The sequence below is a fragment of the Eutrigla gurnardus genome (assembly GCF_963514095.1).
Source record: "Eutrigla gurnardus genome assembly, chromosome: 6".
Lineage (NCBI taxonomy): Eukaryota > Metazoa > Chordata > Actinopteri > Perciformes > Triglidae > Eutrigla > Eutrigla gurnardus.
Window position 1 is genome coordinate 20,219,212 of NC_139920.1, and position 21,858 is coordinate 20,241,069.

Sequence of the window (21,858 nt, forward strand, 5' to 3'; positions counted from 1 at the left end):
ACAAACTCTTTTTGTGTAGATGCTTATTTCTGTCATCCATGGAAAGTTTCCTCTCATAGTTTCCAGTTGTGAGAGTAATTTTCTTCTCTGGTTTCCAGCCTCGACTCTCAACAGTGGACCCTGATCGATGTGGACTCATTATATGAGTGGGAGAGTGCGTGTTTGTTGTCTTTGCCAAGTCCAGTGTCCTCCCCGTCCCAGTTCACTGCTTCATGCTGGTTCGTCAGGAGCCCGACTGACGAACTCGATTAAAGCCCCGAGGCTGTCCTTCAAATTTAGCCGTTGTTCACAGCTGGTTGGAGGGAAGCAGAGGGCCCAGAATGATGATGAAGAGCCTCGTCTTCCTCTACAGGACAGCTATTCCCTCACGCGGTTTCCTTCTATTCAAGGAAATGATGCTGCATTTCATCCTCTTTTTGGATTTAATCTAATTAAAAAGCAGCATTTTTTGCACTTAATAAATGTTCTTTGATTTATAAACTATATTTAATGAGTGTGTTTGTTGTTGAGTAGCTTCACTGTGTATATTTACTGGTAATGACATGCACCATGTTTATTATTTGCATTATTTAAATCATTTGAAGGATTTCTGGAGAAGAATCTGACACATTACATGAAGCGACTACAAATAGATACAAAACAACTACAAAGAGATACAAAACAACTTCAAAGAGATACAAAACAACTAAGAGACACAAAAAGTAACTACAAAGAGACACAAAACAACTTCAAAGAGACACAAAGTAACTACAAAGAGACACACTGTGACTACAAAGAGACACAAAACAACTACAAAGAGACACAAAACAACTACAATGAGACACACTGTGACTACATAGAGACACAAAACAACTACATAGAGACACAAATAGACAAAGACACAAAAAGTAACTACAAAGAGACACAAAACAACTACAAAGAGACACAAAGTAACTAAAAAGAAACACACTGTGACTGTGACTGAATTAATGTGTTGTTGTTGAGTATCTGACAACATGTCAACGTTATCTGTTTTTCACTGACACAGCAGTAAAAGATCAATTCTGCCACCCGGCAACACATATAGACACAATAACCTTGTGTGTCCATGAATGGTCTCTCTCTCTCACTCTCTCTCACTCTCTCTCTCTCCGGTGACCCAGATGTGGTTGCCGTAGAGATCTGAACTGCAGAGGTTGCAACAACAACAACGTCTGATCTCTCCCAGCTATTAAATGAGCCTTCTATTGTTAGAACAGGCTTGCTCCGTTTCAACAGCTGGATGTTTGGTCGACTCCCACATCTGAGACTAATCACTGCAGTGAGATTGTTTAATCAGATTATCTTCAGATGCTCAAGGACATTGTATCCCTGCAGGTTGATCTCTTAGTCTCTGACTGCACACAACACGTATGTTGTAATACTATTAAGTAGATTTGTGACCCAAACACGTACGTAAGAGAAAGCAAGTTAAATCAATTGTAGGCAATAGTCACAGACAGGATTTTAATAGACGTAATAAATCAATGCTGAATGAGAAATAATGTTGTCGTCACGCCTAAATAACCTGTACACACACCTAGGTTAATTATTTCTGTGTGTGTATTTTCTCCTGTGGACGGGAGTTGTAAATTATGGAGGACTAAACCTGCCAAATAACTAAATAAATAAAAAATAATAAAGAATGTAAAAATATAAGCCTCAGTTATTAAACAAATGTGCAGGTTAATGTGAAAATAAATATGGGTGAAGGAATACAGAAACAAATAAAAAAAAATTCTGGGGGAAATGTATTTCTAAGGAAATAGGCTACATAAATAGGGGACATTATTAAACAGGGAAGTACATTTAAAAAAAAAGGACATCAATGTTAACAAAAAATAATAGATTGCTAAAAAATATCTGAAAATAAGTTAATAAAAAGATAAGTAACCAGTGAAATAAATAAATCAATTTTATTCTGTGTAATTATTTTTGACCCGCACGTTTATTTGAAAACTGCTTCTTCAATCCAACATGATGTTCATTTAGTCCATTATGGTCCATTTAGAGTCCAACAGACCAGAAAGCAGGGGATGCTTTAGGGGGCGGGGCTTACCTGCTGATTGACAGATCGCTACCATGCTACCAATGCTACCAATGCTACCAATGCTAGTTAGCTACTAAGATGACTTTAACACTTAGCTGTAAAGTTGACCTTTAATTATAGAAGCTAACTTTGTTAGCAGCTTCACACCAGAATCCAAATGGATCTGGATTCAGTAAGGTTTCTGCTCGGGGTGCCGCTCAAATCCACCCATTGCTCCTCCACAGTCCAAATATGGTCACTTCCTTCTACTGGTTGCAAGATGGATGGATAGATGACGGATTTTGCAATACTTTTATTTTAAAGTAAATTTTCTCAAATATGCACCAAGACACTAAATGTATGTTAAAACCTAGTTGACAATAAATTATATTCTGATCAAATAAAAAAATTTTTTTTGATCCAGCTGACTTCCTCTTCTGTCACACTTGTACTGGATCATTTTTAAATAAATAACTAAAATAAAGTGTAGCATGAAGCTCCCCGGTGTCCCGCGTCGAAGCCCCGGGCCTCACCGAGCAGCTCCATAAATATCGACAGCTTTGATGCAGCTGGAGTGGAAACTATGGGGACATCGGAGTCCCAGCCCGGGGCCCCGGCTGGGATGGAAAGATTAAAAGCAATCCCCCCCCCGCCCAGTCCTAAAACACTGCCCCCCCCTCCTGGTCCCAACACACTGGCCCCCCTCCCAGTCCTAAAAAACTGGCCCCTCCCCCTGACTCCCCCACCCCTCGTTTTACTTTCCGCCGCCACGATAAACATATCAGAACAGAAATCCACTTGTTTAAAGACTCGGAGCAAAAAGCTCTGCAGTTTGTTCTCAGAGCGTCCCAGAATAACATCACCTACCGTAGACCTCGTGGGACAGGGTTGTGTTGTAGACCTTCTGGGACAGAGACCTTCTGGGACTGCATTGTGTCGTCGACCTTCTGGGACTGCATTGTGTCGTAGACCTTTTGGGACAAAGACCTTCTGGAACTGCATTGTGTCGTCGACCTTCTGGGACAGAGACCTTCTGGGACTGCATTGTGTCGTAGACCTTCTAGGAAAGAGACCACCTGGGACTGCATTGTGTCGTAGACCTTCTGGGACAGGGTTGTGTTGTAGACCTTCTCTGACCGAGACCTTCTGGGACAGAGTTGTTTGGTAGACCTCTTGGGACAGAATTGTTTGGTAGACCTCTTGGGACAAACTCGTGTCCTAGACCTCGTCCCGCTGTGATACGTTGCCCCGGGAGACCCCAACCCCCCCCTGCGCGGCTCCACCATGTCCCTCAGGCTGCTGCCGGCTTTCATCACGGACAACGACGACGACGATGACGGGAACTTCACCAAGTGGATGAGCAGCTACTGGGGCCACGGGGCCCAAGGGGGGCACTCCAGGGACCGGAAACGCAGCTTCAGGAAACCTGCAAGGTCCCACGGGGACCGCAGAGCATCGCTGCCGACTGTGGTGAGAACCGATCTGCCGTTAGAATAAAATGCTAACTTTAAAATGAACAAAAAACTACTGTAATGTAATCCAAAATAATAATGATATGAATAATAGAACATGTATTTATCATCATCATCATTAAAATCAGAGTTTACAAAGTGCTTTGATGGACAAAGCAAAAAGGACACCATGTGTTGTTTTTGTTGTTTGTGTCGTTTGTGTTGTTTGTGTTGTTTTTGTTGTTTGTGTTGTTTTCTTGTTTGTGTTGTTTTCTTGTTTGTGTTGTTTTTGTTGTTTGTGTTGTTTTCTTGTTTTCTTGTTTGTGTTGTTTTTGTTGTTTGTGTTGTTTTGTTGTTTGTGTTGTTTTGTTGTTTGTGTTGTTTTTGTTGTTTGTGTTGTTTGTGTTGTTTGTGTCGTTTTGATGTTTGTGTTGTTTGTGTTGTTTTTGTAGCACAAGGAGACAACGAGTCAGTGCTTCATCCTCAACTAGAGGAGTCAAGTAGAAGTACACAGTGTGAAAAAATGTAAAAAGTACTGAAATGTTCTCAAAGTAGAAAGTTAAAGTATCCCTATGAAGGACATTTCGACCGGCTGTTTTTTTACAAGACTTACTGAATCTCTCTTCATATAATAGTAAAATAATAATCAATAATATATCATATATAATAATTCCCCTCTAATGCATTAAAACTAAAGTCTGTTTATAAAATGTGAGTACAAAGTAGAGATATTAGTTTTAATATGTCGAGAGGAAAAGTAACTCAAGTAAAAGCACATATACCTGAAGATGCTACTCAAGTACAGTAACGTTGTATTTGTACTTCATTACTTTCTCCTCTGGTCAGAGGAGTCACATGGAGGTCAGAGGTCAATGACAGCCATATAACTGAGTCATACTGTATTTACTAATTGATGGATTACTGATCGGGTCTATTGGCCACCAGCCCAGGGCCCTAAAGGGTCAAGGGCCTTCGTGGGTCAGGGGCCCTAAAGGGTCACATTTGATTAATTTGTGGGCATGAATGAAATCATTCCATTCGTTGCTATCATGTCCCTGATTAGAGACGAGGCTCCGACTAACGATTCTTTTCGTTGTTGATTATTTATTTCAGTAGTTTGGTCTCTTTTTTTTTAAACTAGCATCAATATTCCTGTTTCACTTTCTCAAGAAGAAATGAAAGAAAAAAGTAAATGAATGACGAATGATGACTGTCATCCCTTACGGTAACCATGGAAACACCGCGCCGCCGTTCACCCCTCGTGTTGTTGGTCCACAGTCCCAGCTGGACGCAATGAAGCTGAACCGGCTCCACGCGGCCTCCATGGCGCCCAACCAGAGCCACGTCAAGGCCCGGGAGGAGAAGGCGGAGCTCCGGCCCCACCAGAGGGCCCGCCGCGCCTCCTCAGACGACAACTGCCGCTCCAAGTCCACCGCCCCCGAGAACCGCATCACCACCATCCCGGAGCTCGCCGAGTCCTTCGAGAAGAGACTCTTCCTGCGGGACAAGAGGAAGCCGTCTCTGGTGAGGATGGACAATTGTTAACTGAGGGTCAATCAGGTCAACACAGTATTATAAAGGTGTTTTAAATCATGTCCACACATTGCTTTTTATTGTTTTATTATCAGGACAAATAATAAGATATTCACATTTTATGAAAGAGATACAAAACTATTTATTTGCATATTTTACATTTTTGGAGCTTAAACTTCTTTGTATCTGGTTGTTTTTTACTGTTAATGACATGCAGCACGTTTGTTATTTACATTATTTAAATCATTTGAAGGATTACTGGAGAAGAATCTGACTACAAAGAGACACAAAACGACTACAAAGAGACACAAAACAACTACAAAGAGACACAAAACGACTACAAATGAAGGTCGAGACTAGGGTTAAGCATCCGGACAACATTATAAATATACCAGATAACTATACTGCAGTATTACTATTCACTTTGGTCAGAGGTTGAGTTTTAAATAAAGTTGATTCTGTGTGTTTTTACCAGAGTGCTGAGAAGCATCTGATCTGCCATGAGGACATTAGAACAAGCGGAGGAGGCGTTCAAGAGCTGCACTGTTCACATCGCTTCCACAAAGAGGTGAGATGTCTTCATCAGGTCCGCCATGTGTCCTCTCCAGTCCCAGCATGTCCCACATCAGGTCCGCCATGTGTCCTCTCCAGTCCCAGCATGTCCCACATCAGGTCCGCCATGTGTCCTCTCCAGTTCCAGCTTGCTCTCGGGAGGAGACTCTTGGGCCTTTTGCATGTCTCTGTTGTCTGTAGTCTCACAGTCCGTCCATGAGTCTGCATGAAAGCCAACCTGTGTGTGTGGAAGCAGCTGAAGACGAGCCCCTCACTGACCTCGCTGTCTCCGTTTGGCGAAGGCAGCTCGCCAGTCAGAGCAGAGTCGACCTGCTCAAAGCAACGACGAGAGGAGGAAGTCTGTAGACGGACCGATCTCCCTGGAGGAGGAGCAGCACGCACCTCGCCGCCAACTCTCCCTGAGGAGACATCGCTGAGGCCTCGGCGGCGGCCATGACACCATACATCAGGCTCATCTCCTGAACTTTCACCGGTGTGACGTTCAAGTGTCCAACTCTCAGGACCTCTCAGAGCCGTCACCACTTGTTCTCCCCAAAATTTGGAGGTTCCATGAATCAGAATTAGAAAAAAAAGTTTTGAAAATCTGATTTCCCAAGATTACTTTTTTGGAATTCTTGATGGAAAAGAACGAGTGGGAATATGATGAGGATATGAGGATATGATGAATTTCTGGAAATTTCCTGCTTGTATTTGCTTATATATTAACCTACAGCCATGTTGAAATACATGCTATGCTAATATGTGCCTCTTTTATAAGTGAGATGTTAGCTTCATAGTATTATAGATGTCAACTTGTTCACTGGTCATGTGTGGGAACTTTATTTTAAGTTAGTGTCAAATGAATGGATTGATTATCACACAAGAAGAATATTGTGTTTCAACAAAACTACAAAAAATTTGCTGATTTGATTTTGCCGCATCATTCTATTTCTGTCAATAAATGTCAATAAATATGCAAACAGTCATAGTTTAAAGTTTAACTGTGTGTATGTATTTTACCTGCTTTATGACAGCTTGGAACTCTTTTATAACTGAACTCCTTCAACAATACAGTGAATTTACAATAGAGTCAAACATGTGACAACAGTGTCCTTGTGGCTTGTGTGTGTGACATAAGCTGCCAAAACCCAGAAACAAATTATCATCCATCCATCCATCCATCCATTGTCTACCGCTTATCCTGTATTCAGGGTCACGGGGGGGCTGGAGCCGATCCCAGCTATCATTGGGCGAAGGGAGGGTACACCCTGGACAGGACGCCAGTCTATCACAGGGCCGACATGTAGAGACAAACAACCATTCACACTCACATTACAAATTATCATTTAGTATATTATTTATTATTTCTTCTGGATTTTGGCAGCTTTTGTCCTCCAGAGGTCAGTATCAGTGTTTATTCTGTGTATATGTTTACTCCAATACAAATATTATGACTTAGATACAAGCATATATAATAACCCTTTTTAAAGTGTGTTTCAGTGCATGGAGCAGTGGTTGTGTAAACAACAGAAGTGTCCCACATGCCGAGTCCACATGTCCACGCTGAAGCCCCTCTACTGGTCTTCGTCCCGCATCAGAGTCCCATAATGGTCCTGCACCTACACCTGCATGAACCCCCAGCGCTGCTTATTAAGACCAGATCAGACTTTTATGTGTAATTTGATGCCCGCATACAAGTCTTTATTTATCCATATTTTGTCTGTTTCAAACATTTTGATAATGTAAAAAATATATATTTTTAAAATGTGACACGAAGGGTCAAATGCGACGCTTTCACAACAGACATAAAAAAGAACAATAAAAAAACAATAATAATAAAACTGTAAACAATCTTCATCTTATCCAACTCATTGATTTTCAGCTTGTAATTATTCAAATGTCTTTACAGATTTTAATAAATGATATACAAATGTAAAAATGTACTTGCAGAGAGACAATAGAGAGCATTTGCATATTCAAACTACAGCCATATGATTTCGAATGGATTGTAGAGCAGAAGAGCAGGACATGTATCAGATGAGGACAGAAATAATAACACGTATGTGCTGTGTTGATGTTTTCCCACTGAGGTCTGTGGCGTCTCGTTTTCCATCTCCCGCCTTTTCTCTGCTCTGGTTTTGCATGCGAGCTGCGTTTCGTCTCTTTTGCATCTCGTTGCCGCCAAGCGCGTGACGTATCCGGCTGCCTGTACGTAAATGTTACTGTATGAATATGAAATGACACAAATGTGATTTCATGTTTCTTTCTGTTCATGTGCGGGACGATCTTCATTCATGTAACTCACCAATAAATCCTGAAATCTACTGAGATCTAACTTGGGGTCGGAGTCTGTTTGCAGCACGGATCGAGCTAGTTGTGATTATTATAAATAATAATGTCTTTGCCACCGTTTTGGAGGTCGCAGTGACACTCAAACACAGGGATGTTACACTGACGTCATCAACAGTTACTTAAACACACATTAAAGAGTCTTAATGTTTCACTGAACGGTTCTCACTTCATTGTGCGTTCTTTGTTCACTGTATAAATTACATAAACTCAAGTCTCATAATAACAACGATGGTTTCTAGCTGCAGACGTCGTGACTTCACAGGTAGGTGATGTTAAGATGCCTATTTAACCCTTTCAGATGACATCAGAGGTCACATTGTTCATTTATGTAAACAACTATCTAACAATTTATGAAAAACAAATCATTAAAAATCTATATGTTTGTATTTCTATTTCAAAAATGTGAAACGTTTGCATGAATGTAAATATACATGAATTAATTATATCTAAATAAATATAGCCTACAAATGAAGAAATGAATACCGGTATATAAATACACAATTTAATGTATAAATGAATTAATAAATAAATAAATATATCCATTAATTAAAATATATATATTCAAATATATAAATGAATACATATACAATTTAAGGTATAAAATGCATGAATCAATAAATATATAAATCAAAAATTGAATGTATAAATGAATGACTACCGGTATATAAATAAAGTGTATGATGTTTGTTTAGTTAGTCTTGTGGACCACCGTGTGCCTCCATGTAGCACCAACGTCCAACTTGCTCTCCGACTCCCTGAAGGAGTCTCCCGGCCTCAGGCGGCCTACGTGCGGCGGGTCTCGTGGCGGCGTCCCGGCAGCGACCCGGTCCGCCCGCCGGATGCAAAGTAGCGGTTTGATCCGGGAGACTGAGTTACCGAGCAGAGCCGAGCCGAGCCGAGCGCGAGCAGGCGGAGTGAAAGTGCACACGTGGACAGCGGACAGCTGAGACCGACGTGGACATCAGCCAATGATAGCGCACCTTGATGACGTCAGCGCCTCTCTGTAAGCCAATGGGATCGCTCGTTGGGAGGAGATAGCCTGAAGCGTTCGGAGTCGGAAAGGAAAGAGGAAAAAAAAAAAAGTTGTGAGACGGTCTGTGGAGGTCTGGTGGTCTGGAGGACTGCAGGGAACCGGACTCTGAGGGGGACACCCTGATGTGGATTTCGTGTCCTGCCGAGGACCGGAAGAGAAAACTTCTCTGAGAGATGAGAAGATGAAGATGCTTTGATTTGTTTGGCTGAAGAAAGAAGAAAGAAGCAGAGACGAGCGCAGTTGTTATTCTCCGGAGGCAAACAGTCTGCCGAGGTAAGAAGACCCTTCCTCCTCCTCCTCCTCCTCCTCTTCTTCTTCTTCTTCTTCTTCTTCCTCTTCTTCTTCTTCCTTTCCTTCCCCCTCTTCCTCCTCTTCTTCCTCCTCTTCCTCATTCCTCTTCTTCCTCCTCTTCCTCCTTCCTCTTCTTCCTCCTCTTCCTCTTCTCTTTCTTCTTCTTCTTCTTCTTCTTCTTCTTCTTCTTCTTCTTCTTCTTCTTCTTCTTCTTCTTCTTCCTTTGCTTACTCATCTTCCTCCTCCTCCTCTTCCTCCTTCCTCTTCTTCTTCTTCTTCTTCCTCCTCTTCTTTTTATTTAAAAGAGACATAAATATCAATACATTTTTTTTTTAATAAATATAAAAAACTGCGATGGACTGGCAACCTGTCCAGGGTGTACCCTGCCTTCACCCAATGACAGCTGGGATCGGCTCCAGCCCCCCGCGACCCTAAATACTGGATAAGCGGTAGAAAATGGATGGATGGATGGAAAACATAAAAAAAACACAATTTAAGATTTCAGTGAAGAGCTCGACAGAAGTGTGAATATCGACGTACAAAGCTTCAGGTGCAGAACTTTACACCCAGTGATGTCGGACGGAAGGACGCGTTAACCTCTTCATAGACTTCACAGAGAAAACGTGAGCACTTTGTGTCCTTCCTTCGATGGTTATTCTTAGGTTATTTTTGGACTTTTTCACCGCAGCCTTTCTCTGAGGCAATTACCCACAAATCATAGCATTGTGGCGTTAAACACAGGGTTTTTCCAGGAGAAGCCCAGAGGAAAGTTTCTTTTTGTCGTAGCGGCCGATCGGAAGGTCGAAGAGACTCCAATCTCGACTCGAGTACTTGTTTTCAGGTATGAACTTACCAACATTCCAAGGTTGGAAAGCTCAAACCCGTAAACACGGGGACGAAACTAAGTTCCAGGTCGTTTTTGCACCTTTACGAACAAAGTTATCGCAAAAGAGAGGATCTGTTGCACTGAAAGTTTCACCGTAGTGGCCGATCAGAAGGTTGGAGGGACTCCAATCCTGACTCGAGTACGTGTTGTCGGGTATGAGCGTTCCAGTATTGCTCGTACCCGAAAACGGGTCAGCCAACTTCCTGGTCGTTTGTACCTTCACAAACAAAGTAGCGCTGAAAGTTTCTGGGTTCTCTCCGGGTTCTCCGGCTTCCTCCCACAGTCCAAAGACATGCAGGATGGGGATAGGTTCATTGATGACTCTAAATTGCCCGTAGGTGTGAATGTGAGAGTGAATGGTTGTTTGTCTCTACATGTTAGCCCTGTGATAGACTGGCGTCCTGTCCAGGGTGAACCCTGCCTTCACCCAATGACAGCTGGGATCGACTCCAGCCCCCTGCGACCCTGAATACAGGATAAGTGGTAGACGATGGATGGATGGAAAACGCCTCTTGGATCAGCTGGAACATTTAAACATATGAGGTTCTCCAAGGACGTATGCGGATATTCATTTAAACTAAACATGCAACATGCTCATGAATGCAGCAGGAATATGAATCCAGAAACATCCGATCTATAACTGCATCAACACTTCTACTGGAACTACGTTTCTATACTTTTACTTTAGTGTTTCATGAGTATTTGTACTGTACATGATGTGAGTACTGAGTATAGTACTGAGTAAACAGCAGGCGTGTTATTGTCCTCGGTGGAGGAAGACGAGACGAAGAAGAGCAAACCGGCTGCACAGATGTTGTTGACTAATCAGCTGAAGAGTCCTCCGGTGACCTCATCGAGCCATCGCCATGGCGAGCAGCTGAAGTGTCTCCTCCGTCTGGACAACAGGACACGGATTTAATGTTTCTCCTTCAACACGCCTCGTTTGTCGTCCCTTATCTCCATCACAAAGAGTCCAGTCGCTTCCTCTTCCTCGTCCTCATCCTCCTCTTCTTCTTCTTCTCTGCTCGCCATCAACGCCGGTGTATTATTTACAGCTTCATAAAGCTTCTTCGTGCCCCTCAGTTCATACGGTGAAACCAGGCGACACACGGGCGATAACGGAGAGCAGCAGGTTGTTTTTCATCATTTCTCCTTTTGTTTGCTGAAATAATAAACGCGTGGCATTAAACAGTAGGCGATGACATCACAGTTCAATCAGCTTCTAAAGACATGACAGCTCATCAGTGTGGAAGGTGTTTCATTCAATGTGAAACAAATGGCTATGGCTATGAAATATCCTGAAATAAATGTAGCAATAAATAATCATAAATATATAAATGAGTCAATATAGTTCAATAAATAAATACATAAATAGGCCTACTAAATAAATCCTGAAGTAAATAAATAAGGTAATAATAATATAGTTCAATAAATAAATAAATTAAATTGAAAATGAACAAATAAATGAACATGAAATAAATAGTAAAATAAATATTCCTATGAAATAATAGATAAACAAATCCATCCATCCATCCATCCATCCATCGTCTACCACTTATCCTGTATTTAGGGTCACGGGGGGGCTGGAGCCGATCCCAACTGTCATTGGGTGAAGGCAGGGTTCACCCTGGACAGGACGCCAGTCTATAACAGGGCCACCATGTAGAGACAAACAACCATTCATGCTCACATTCACACCTACTGGGCACAGAAGTAACCCGGACCCGACCCGGGAATCAAACCCGGGACCCTCTCGCTGTGAGGCGACAGTGCTACCCACTACACCACCGTGCAGCCCAGATAAACAAATGAGTAATAAATAAATAGGCCTAATAAATAAATCCTGAAGTAAATAAATAGGGTAATAACAATAAGTATAGTTCAATAAATAAATAAATGAAATTGAAAATTAACAAATAAATAAACATGAAATAAATAAATAGTAAAATGAATGGTAAATTAACAAATAAATATATATGAGATAAATAAATAGTAAAATAAATAGTAAATCAACAAATAAATAGAAATAAATAAATCATAAAAATGCCCATTTATATAAATCCTGAAATAAATAAATTAGGCAATAAATATAATAATCGTAAATAATTCATAGTCATTATGGCTGAATACAGCGTTTAACCCCCCCCCCCCCCACACACACACACACACAAAACAAAGCAACGCTTCCTTCTCTCTGACGTCTCAGAGGATATAAACTGCTAAACTGTGTTTTACAGCATTCCTGTCTGCGACGTTCCCCATCACCAACATCTCTGTTTCCTTGTTTCGCTGCAGGCCGCAGGGCATCATGGGAAGCTTCAAGGGCCACGCGCTCCCCGGAAGCTTCTTCCTGCTCGCCGGGATCTGGTGGACCGCGAAGCATTCCCTGTGGCACGCCACCCGCAGGAACAAAAGCTCGGGCTCCACCCGGCTCGCCAGCAGGGCGTCACAGCGCCGCCTGGAGGTCGTGGAGAGCTCCGTCGTCCTCTTCTGCTCCTTCGTTGGTGAGTTGCCCTCTTCTCCTTCTTCTTCTTCTTCTTCTTCCTCTTCTCCTCCTCCTCCTCCTCCTCCTCCTCATGTACATCTCTCCCACATTGACCTTACCCAGCATTATCTAACCCTCCTCAGGGATGTTGGCGGAGCAGTTTGCGGCCGACGGGCCAAAACTCCACCTCTACGACTCAGCAGAGAATCACTGGGAGCAGCTGATGAACTGGCAGCACACCACCATGTACCTGTTCTTCGGCCTGGCGGCGGCCGTGTCGCTGGTCGTCCACGCCACGGAGGCAGCACCGCCGGCCCTGGACAGGCTGATGCTGGCCGTAGCGTTCTTTAACGAAGGTGAGATACATTTGATTTTACACTTCCACATTATTTATCAGTCATCTATTACGTTAAACCAGACATGTTAAAAGCACATCGTCCTGTACTCAAGTAGAAGTACATATAATCAAGTAGAAATACACATACTCAAGTAGAAGTACACATACTTGTGTTTGACAAGAATCTGATAGAAGTACTGATTCTACTTCTTTACGCAAGTAAAAGTGTAAAAGTACTTAACTGTACTCAGTGTAGAAAGTAAAAGTATCCCTATGATATAGATTGATATAGGTATATAGATTATATCGTCATATTAATAATAAAATAATAATCAATAATTCCCCTCAAATGCATTAAAACTAAAGTAACATCCTGTTTAAAAAATGTGAGGAGTAGAAAGTACAGATGTTTGTTTTAACATGTCGGGAGGAAAAGTACAAAGTTGTCTGAAGCATAAATTAAAAAAGTAAAGTAGAGATACCTGAAACTTCTACTTGAGTACAGTAACCAAATATTTGTACGACCTCCTGAAAAATAATAACACTGGCTCACTACTTCATCTGTAGAAAAAAAGGCCACTTCAAAAATGGGATAACAAAACAATGAATAAAATGTGTTTTGTAAAAGAAAAGTAAAAAAAAAACTCCAAATGGAACAAGTCAGAATTATTTATTGAAACAAGATGTTTAAATTAGCTGGGAAAACTCATTTAGAACTATATTTCATTATAGTAATATTAGTGTTGTGTCTGGAAAGCTCAAAAGTTAGTATTGTTTCACTTCAACAAGATCTTCAAGATCTGCAATCAGACGCATCTCAATATTTCAATAGATTAACGGATGTTAGTTGCCTAAATAAAGCACATGTGTATGAAAACAATAATAGTTGCCACAAAAAAATGGAGCTGGGGAGGAGGAGCAATATTCAGAGAAAACCCTCAGAATTTTGTAGATTAAAGTTGGACATTTACGAGAAAAAAACGGTGATATTTTCTGAGATTAAAGCCGTACAATTACGAGAAAAAAAGAACAATATTTCCTAAGATTTAAGTTGTACATTTCTGATAAAAAAACTCACAAATTTACGAGAAAAAACTCACAAATTTACAATAAATATTCTCTGAGATTATAAAGTCACAAATAAGGAGAAAAAAACCTTTGTATGAGGACGATGACCTCATCAAATTCAAATTTATTTAGCATTTAGCAATAAAAAAAAACTCACGACTTTATAATCTCAGAGAATATCCAAGTTATTTCCTCATAAATGTACGACATTAATATTGTTGTACCCATGGCCAGGCTTCCTGTTCTTCTACCACCTCCACGGCCGCAGCATGCTGGATGTCCACGTGCACCAGCTGCTCCTCTATGCGGTCTTCGGCGAGGCCCTGGTCTCGTTCCTTGAGGTCTTCCACCGGGGAAACATCCTGCTGGAGCTGCTGCGCTGCACCCTGACCCTCCTGCAGGGGAGCTGGTTCTGGCAGATCGGCTTCGTGCTGTACCCCCCTGGTGGCCCCGAGTGGGACCTGAAGGACCACAACAACATGATGTTCATCACCATGTGTTACTCCTGGCACCTCGCCTTCGCCATGCTCGTCGTGGGCGTGCTCTACTGCACTGTCAGCTGGTGAGAAGTTTTATTTTTCAAATAGTTTGGATTTTTAATTGATTACTTATTACAGTGTGTTTGCTTGCTTTAGTTTCAGTTTTGTTTTTACACATTTAGATTAAACATCTGATTTGTACAGAAGAGGATTAGGGCCAAATGTGTTTTGTTCTAAATTAAAAGATTTTTAATGTCAGAATTCTGAGATTTTGCATTTAGAACAACAACAACAAATGCATATGTGGCCCTGATCATCTTCCGTACATATAAGATGTTTCATCTTCTCTTCACTTGGCACACGGAAGAAGTTTCAGTTGGTTGCAATCTGCAACCTCACCACTAGATGCCGCTAGATTAAACCAGGAGGCAACCTCCGGGTGCTGAAAAGTGAAGCCGATGTTGAAAAGTGAAGCCAATCCTGAAGGTCCTTAAAGCTGCATTCTCTCTACTGGCCACCAGGGGGCAGCTCCTCTCTGCTTGTATAGAAGTCTATGAGAAAATGGTCCTACTTCTCTCTTGATTTATTATCTCAGTAAACATTGTAAATATGAGTTTATGTCTCAATCTCTAGTTTCAATCCAGCATGATGTTCATTTAGTACATTATGGTCCATTTAGAGTCCAACAGACCAGAAAGCAGTGGATGCTTTAGGGGGCGGGGCTTACCTGGTTGATTGACAGGTCGCTACCACGCTACCAATGCTAGTTAGCTACTAAGATGACACTTAGCTGTAAAGTTGAACCTTGAATTGAAGCTTACTTTGTTAGCAGCTTCACACCAGAATCCACATGGATCAAGATCAGTAAGGGTGCTGCTCGAGATAACCAACTTTCTCACAACGTGTTCATTGTGGTTTCTCTCTCTAGTGTGGTCCGCTCCAGATTGAGGAGGACTCCCCCGATGGAAATGGGACTCCTGAAGCCCAGAGACCGGGACCCAGAGTCGGAGGACGAGGTCTTGTGAAGAGCACCGTGGTGACTCCCGCATGTCACCGTTAAATCAGGGATGTGATGTTTGCAGTTCACACAGAGAAGGGATGAGGAAAGATGTATCTCTACCTCCGCCTTCCTCCATCAGCTTCAGCCTCTTACGATGTTCATCCATATTTATTTTACTGTCGCCATCTCGTCGTTTTGTTTTTACATTATTCTTTGCACACACGGTAAACGTGAACATAAACTCAGCTTTTTATGGATTGCATGCTTTTTTTGTTGTTTCGACTTGGCAAACATTTTGTCTTTGGTTGTTTTAAGTGGCTTTTTTTTATCATAAAGTTGAGTCAAACCTTAATGCCAAAAATATGAATTTTATTGAAATTGTTCAAATGTTTAAATTTTTGCTGTTTGGCGTTATTATTACGGATTAAAATGTGGTTAAAACTCTTGTTTCTGTCTTTATTTCAGTGTTTTTAGTAACACTTTCCCTCGAGAGACACTTTGACAGTCTGTCACTATAATTAATTTTTCCTCGTGTATGTATAATATGTATGTATATATATGTTCTTGGTTATACATAAAAACACTATTATATTTTGATTTATTCTCAAGGGATTGAAGTTTGTTCTCAACATTTCAACATAATTGTCAACATTTTAACTTTATTCTCAATATTTTGACTCTATTTCTCGATTGTCGTCTCCTGATTAATTTTTTTCTCAGTCTGCCAAAATAATTTTCTCTTTGGGCCCTAATAACTTCCGTGGTTTTACATGAACTAAATATCTCAAACAAACCGTATAAGTGATCAGGCTGAATAACCTGCTGCGGTGACGTCACAGAGGCGGATTTAAGATGAGGAGGAACAGAGTGAGCTGACTCACCTGGCCGCCAGGTAAGTTTCCTCCTCAGGTTGACGGCGGCGGCGGCGGCGGCTGCCACGTGACGTTGTTGTCATCCACACAGATTTGAGGAAACCGGCGACTGTTCTCTCTCGCGGCTCCAGGAAACAACCCGAACCTCTCCAAGACTCCGGCCGAGCTTCCGGGACCCTTATGGATAAACTCAAGTCGGTGCTGAGCGGAGAGGAGGCGCGCACGGACAACCGGACCGTCCTCCAGGTAAAACCCTCACCCCACACCTGCTGAGGGTCTCACCTGAGACCCGAACTGACCCAAACTGTGTCACCGCAGACGGTGAACGAGGCCTCGACCTTAGGATGGGGGAAGCGCGTCAAGGGCTTCATCGCCTGCTTCGTGATTGGGGTCGCCTGCAAACTTCTGGTAAGGCTCTATAATATTCAAATATGAATAAAAATGCTATTCAGTGGCATGTCGGCATGGTAACTTTCTATCATGTCATCTGGAGCAGGGCTGTTAGACTGTAAAAAAAAGGTCCAACTCGAGATATAATACTATTTTCATAATGATGTGAAAATATTATGATGTAACCAAATGTTCCCGGACATTCTAATCTCTATTAATAGGCCTACGTGTTATGATTGTTGTAATATTTACATTTTCTAAGAGCTAAATATATACATTTTCTAAGAGCTACTTTATCTTTATAGTGTATTTTAAGAAAGTATTAACAAACGAGCATTATTATAATAAATAAATAAAACACTTGATGAAAACTGTAGAATTTGTATTATTTATATTTGTAATTGAACGTGAGTGAACGTGATTGGGGACATTGCAGTTCAGCCTACTTGAGAAAATCAGAGTGAATCCTGGGTACATACCATTGTGTTCTCTGGTAGAGGGGGGGTTTGATCATGTAAGACATTGGTCCATCCTTTTACACCAAATATACCTCATTATGTCACAGAGACAGAAACGGCAGCGAGTACTGGGAAACAGCTGAATGTTTAGTTTCCAACGAGGAAGAGGCAGCAGGGAGGAGTGATGTAGTTGTACTGGTTCTACTGGTCTGAGGAATGTTGGAGATGCTTGTTCTCTCCAGCAGTTCTGGCTTTAATACATGAAACCGGCTATTATATGACGCACATTTTTATATACATCTTTTTTTTAATGTTTTATTTATTAATATATTTTTTATATATACATATACAAATATTTTTTACTATTTATTTGTATATATTTATGTATTATTTTCTTTTATATTCTATTCATGTATATATTTAAATATACTTGTATGTATGTATGTATGTATGTATGTATGTATGTATGTATGTATATATATATATATATATATATCAACCTACCAGAGGGCAACATAGGTGATATCCAAGACAGTACCTTGGCATCCCACAGGCTAATGGAAACCATGAAGAGGCCTCAAGGAAATCAACCTCAGCCAAATACCTCCAGAGATTTAGGCAGGTCCTGAAAAGTCAGCTGAATGGTAAGAACAAGGTCCGAGCCATCAACATGTACGCACTACCAGTCATCAGATACCCCGCTGGTATCATAAGCTGGCCAAAGGAGGAGATAGAAGCCACAGATAGCAGGACTAGAAAGCTCCTCACCATGCACGGAGGGTTCCACCCCAAGTCCAGCACCCTGAGGCTATACACTAAGCGGAAAGAGGGAGGCCGAGGGCTAGTGAGCGTCAAGGCCGCGGTCCAGGATGAAACATCGAAAATTTGAGATTACATCGAAAAAATGGCCCCGAAGGATGAACTGCTAAGTGAATGTCTCAGGCAGCAGAACGCTGATGAGAGTGCGGAGGAGGAGGAGCAGACAACCTGGAGGGACAAGCCCCTACATGGCATGTACCACCGTCAGATAGAGGAAGTGGCTGAAATCAAGAAATCCTACCAGTGGCTGGAAAATGCAGGACTGACAGACAGCACAGTGGCACTAATCATGGCAGCACAAGAACAGGCCATAAGCACAAGAGCCATAGAGGCCAGGATCTACCAGAGCAGATCAGACCCAAGGTGCAGGCTGTGCAAAGAAGCCCCTGAGACAGTCCAGCACATAGTAGCAGGGTGTAAGGTGCTAGCTGGATCAGCGTACATGGAGAGGCACAACCAAGTGGCTGGGATAGTACACAGGAACATCTGCAACCAGTATGGAATAGAAGTACCCAAATCCCAATGGGCCATACCACAGAAGGTGACTGAGAACAACAGGGCCAAGGTTCTGTGGGACTTCAGCTTCCAGACTGACAAACAGCTCCTGGCTAACCAACCGGACATAGTGGTTGTGGACAAAGAGCAGAAGAAAGTGGTGGTGATAGATGTGGCGATCCCATCTGACGTCAACATCAGGAAGAAGGAACACGAGAAAATTGAGAAGTACCAAGGGTTGAAAGAGCAGCTGGAACAGATGTGGAAGGTCAAGGCTAGCGTGGTCCCCGTGGTAGTGGGGGGCACTCGGGGCAGTAACCCCCAAACTGGGAGAGTGGCTCCAACAGATCCCAGGAACAACATCTGAAGCCTCAGTCCAGAAGAGTGCAGTCCTAGGAACAGTCAAGATACTGCACAGAACCCTCAAACTCCCAGGCCTTTGGTAGAGGACCCGAGCTTGAGGATGACACAGATACCACCCCACTAGGGGTGAGAAGGAGATTTTTTTATATATATATATATATATATATATATATATATATATATATATATATAAACAACTTTTTTCAAAGTATTATTATTATTTTCTTTTTATATTTTATTTATTTATATATTTAACTATATAGTATTAATTTATATATAAACATTTTCAAAGTATTATTATTATATATATATATCTGTCTTCCAGGGAGTTTGTCTGCTCTTCCTCCCCCGGATCGGACTCACTCTCTTCATCATCATGTTCACGTTTGGAAACATTTGTGCTCTGGGCAGGTCAGTGATTGCAGCATTGATAAGTGATCGCATGAGAAGCAGCTGATTGGTTTTATTTTAAAGGTGTGATTGGCTCTATGAGACTGAACACACAGAGACCTGTTACCTCCCTGTTGGTGAAACTCTTTATAGGACGATTTACAGTCTGATACTTCAATTAGAACAACAAGAGACTTTATTAACTTTAAACTGACAAACATCACAATCTGGAAGTCATGGAACCATTCAAACAGGATCAAAAAACACGTTTCCTTGGTGATCCACCGGAAGGGGCAGGGCTTATGATCTTGATTAATTTGAGAAACAAATATGGCCAGAAACAAAAAATCTGGCCATATTTGACACATCATAAATTCTTTCATGTGATGAGAATTTATTCTCCGTTCCCGTCCAACAGCACCATGTTCCTGATGGGTCCGATGAAGCAGCTGAAGATGATGTGTGATAAAACACGAGCCTTGGCCACCGCCATCATGATCGTAAGTGATTTGGACTTCCTGTTGAACGTCCCGTCTGCACAGCGGACCTCCGAAGGGAATTTAACCACTTTGCTTCCATTGTGTTTGCAGACTTGCCTCGTGTTGACTCTCTGCGCGGCCTTCTGGGTGAGCTATCGCCTCTAAATAATTCAGAATGCAACAGAGTATTGATTTAGTCCGATCTCTCTAATCGTATATTTTCTCTCTCACAGTGGAAGAACTTTGGTCTCGCTATACTTTTCTGCATCTTGCAGATCTTATCGTTTGCCTGGTGAGTCTCGTTTCTCTCCTCGTTGATTTCAGTCTGAAACGATTATTAACATGTTTTTGTGACATAAAATGTGCTTTTTAATTTTGCAGGTACAGTCTGTCGTACATCCCGTTTGTCAGGTTTGTTATTTATTTAAAAAAGCAGTTTATTGAGATCAGCTGCAGGAATGTTGAGCTGTATTCTGTGTGGATATGTGATCGTTCGATTACTTTGCAGGGACGCTATACTGAAGCTCGTGGCAGTTTGTGTCTGAGTGCCGACGTGGTCCAGAGGGGTTTCTGGATGGATGAACACGTTTTCTTTTTTAAGAAAGGGGGGCAGGTTGAAACCTCCTGATCTCCTGGTCGTGCTTCAGAGGGTCTGAGTTTGTCCCTGTGTTATCTTCTTTTTGCTTGTTTTACGCTTCTCATTGGACTGATTGATTCTTGGTATGTATTGATTACTTGTACCGATTTAATGAGTGTGGGCTTGGTTTGTAAAATGTGTAAATATTTGTAATAAAAGAATGCGTTTTGTAAATGAATACAATAGCCTCATTATTTCCATTCTTCTCATCATCATCGTCTACCGCTTATCCGATGTCGGGTCGCGGGGGCAGCTTTAACAGGCGACCCCAAACTTCCCTTTCCCGGGCCACATCAGCCAACTCCCAGGCCATTGTGGAGATATAGTCTCTCCACCTAGTCCTGAGTCTTCCCCGTGGCCTCCTCCCAGCTGGTTGCGCCTGAAACACCTCCCTAGGGAGGTGCCCAGGGGGCATCCTTACCAGATGCCCAAACCACCTCAGCTGTCTCCTTTCAACGCAAAGGAGCAGCGGCTCTACTCCGAGTCCCTCATGGATGACTGAGCTTCTCACCCTATCTCTAAGTGAGACGCCAGCCACCCTCCTGAGGAAACTCACTTCGGCCGCTTGTACTCGCGATCTAGTTCTTTCGGTCATGACCCATCCCTCATGACCATAGGTGAGGGTAGGAACGAAGATTGACCGGTAGATCGAGAGCTTTGCCTTCCAGCTCAGCTCTCTTTTCGTCACAACAGAGCGGTACAGCGAATGCAATACTGCCCCCGCTGCTCCGGACAATCTCACGTTCCATTGTCCCCTCACTCACGAAAAAGACCCCGAGGTACTTGAACTCCTTCACTTGGGGTAAGGACTCATTCCCTACCTGGAGCAGGCAATCCACCAGTTTCCTGCTGAGCACTATGGCCTCAGATTTAGAGGTGCTGATCCTCATCCCGACCGCTTCACATTCGGCTGCGAATCGATCCAGTGAGTGCTGAAGGTCACAGACCGATGATGCCAGCAGGACCACATTATCTGCAAAAAGCAGCGATGCAATCGGCAGCACACCGAACTGCAAACCCTCCTCCTCCCGACTACGCCTCGATATCCTGGCCATGAATATCACAAACAGGATTGGTGACAAAGCGCAGCCCTGGTGGAGGCCAACCCCCACTGGAAACAAGTTTGACTTACGGCCGAGTACCCGAACACAGCTCTCGCTTTGGGAGTACAGAGATTGGATGGCCCTAAGAAGTGACCCCCTCACCCCATACTGCCGCAGCACCTCCCACAAAATATCCCAGGGAACCCGGTCATACGCCCTCTCCAAGTCCACAGAACACATGTAGACTGGATGGGCATATTCCCAGGCCCCCTCCAGGATCCTTGCGAGAGTAAAGAGCTGGTCCGTTGTTCCACGGCCAGGATGGAACCCGCATTGTTCCTCTTCAATCAGAGGTTCGACTATCGGCTGAACCCTCCTTTCCCGGAATAACTCCTTCT

At 42.5% G+C, this 21,858-nt stretch overlaps 4 protein-coding genes across 5 annotated transcripts; all 4 read left to right on the plus strand.

Annotated features, from left to right (window-relative positions):
* The first annotated feature begins 2,849 nt into the window (after positions 1 to 2,849).
* On the plus strand, positions 2,850 to 6,678 carry lnp1 (leukemia NUP98 fusion partner 1). Its single transcript, XM_084011077.1, has 4 exons — positions 2,850 to 3,517; positions 4,777 to 5,022; positions 5,507 to 5,599; positions 5,886 to 6,678. The coding sequence occupies exons 1-4, from the start codon at positions 3,332 to 3,334 to the stop codon at positions 6,018 to 6,020; spliced, it is 660 nt and encodes a 219-aa protein (XP_083867203.1). The 5' UTR covers positions 2,850 to 3,331; the 3' UTR covers positions 6,021 to 6,678.
* A 2,314-nt stretch (positions 6,679 to 8,992) lies between these two features.
* On the plus strand, positions 8,993 to 15,992 carry tmem45a (transmembrane protein 45a). Its single transcript, XM_084011212.1, has 5 exons — positions 8,993 to 9,241; positions 12,441 to 12,649; positions 12,774 to 12,986; positions 14,270 to 14,597; positions 15,443 to 15,992. The coding sequence occupies exons 2-5, from the start codon at positions 12,454 to 12,456 to the stop codon at positions 15,537 to 15,539; spliced, it is 834 nt and encodes a 277-aa protein (XP_083867338.1). The 5' UTR covers positions 8,993 to 9,241; positions 12,441 to 12,453; the 3' UTR covers positions 15,540 to 15,992.
* A 237-nt stretch (positions 15,993 to 16,229) lies between these two features.
* On the plus strand, positions 16,230 to 20,600 carry sft2d2a (SFT2 domain containing 2a). 2 transcript variants are annotated; one of them, XM_084010879.1, is made up of 9 exons: positions 16,230 to 16,406; positions 16,478 to 16,632; positions 16,705 to 16,794; positions 19,237 to 19,322; positions 19,720 to 19,801; positions 19,892 to 19,927; positions 20,014 to 20,072; positions 20,162 to 20,191; positions 20,289 to 20,600. In XM_084010879.1, exons 2-9 carry the CDS (start codon positions 16,567 to 16,569, stop codon positions 20,323 to 20,325), a joined length of 486 nt encoding a protein of 161 aa, XP_083867005.1. In that variant the 5' UTR covers positions 16,230 to 16,406; positions 16,478 to 16,566; the 3' UTR covers positions 20,326 to 20,600. The 2 variants fall into 2 exon arrangements, with proteins under 2 accessions (XP_083867005.1, XP_083867004.1); XM_084010878.1 differs by having other exon boundaries at positions 16,231 to 16,632.
* On the plus strand, positions 16,853 to 19,010 carry LOC311014328 (uncharacterized protein). Its single transcript, XM_084010877.1, has 2 exons — positions 16,853 to 17,269; positions 17,403 to 19,010. The coding sequence occupies exon 2, from the start codon at positions 18,139 to 18,141 to the stop codon at positions 18,913 to 18,915; it is 777 nt and encodes a 258-aa protein (XP_083867003.1). The 5' UTR covers positions 16,853 to 17,269; positions 17,403 to 18,138; the 3' UTR covers positions 18,916 to 19,010.
* Positions 20,601 to 21,858: the final 1,258 nt, after the last annotated feature.

Coding starts and splice junctions, on each gene's coding strand:
- LOC311014328 (XM_084010877.1), top strand. CDS start 18,139: ATGGCCCCGAAGGATGAACTGCTAAGTGAATGTCTCAGGCAGCAGAAC.
- sft2d2a (XM_084010879.1), top strand. CDS start 16,567: ATGGATAAACTCAAGTCGGTGCTGAGCGGAGAGGAGGCGCGCACGGAC. Junction 16,795..19,236: donor GGGTCGCCTGCAAACTTCTG/GTAAGGCTCTAT, acceptor TCTGTCTTCCAG/GGAGTTTGTCTGCTCTTCCT. Junction 19,802..19,891: donor TGGCCACCGCCATCATGATC/GTAAGTGATTTG, acceptor TTGTGTTTGCAG/ACTTGCCTCGTGTTGACTCT.
- lnp1 (XM_084011077.1), top strand. CDS start 3,332: ATGTCCCTCAGGCTGCTGCCGGCTTTCATCACGGACAACGACGACGAC. Junction 3,518..4,776: donor GAGCATCGCTGCCGACTGTG/GTGAGAACCGAT, acceptor GTTGGTCCACAG/TCCCAGCTGGACGCAATGAA. Junction 5,600..5,885: donor CACATCGCTTCCACAAAGAG/GTGAGATGTCTT, acceptor CGTTTGGCGAAG/GCAGCTCGCCAGTCAGAGCA.
- tmem45a (XM_084011212.1), top strand. CDS start 12,454: ATGGGAAGCTTCAAGGGCCACGCGCTCCCCGGAAGCTTCTTCCTGCTC. Junction 12,650..12,773: donor CCTCTTCTGCTCCTTCGTTG/GTGAGTTGCCCT, acceptor AACCCTCCTCAG/GGATGTTGGCGGAGCAGTTT. Junction 12,987..14,269: donor CGTAGCGTTCTTTAACGAAG/GTGAGATACATT, acceptor ACCCATGGCCAG/GCTTCCTGTTCTTCTACCAC.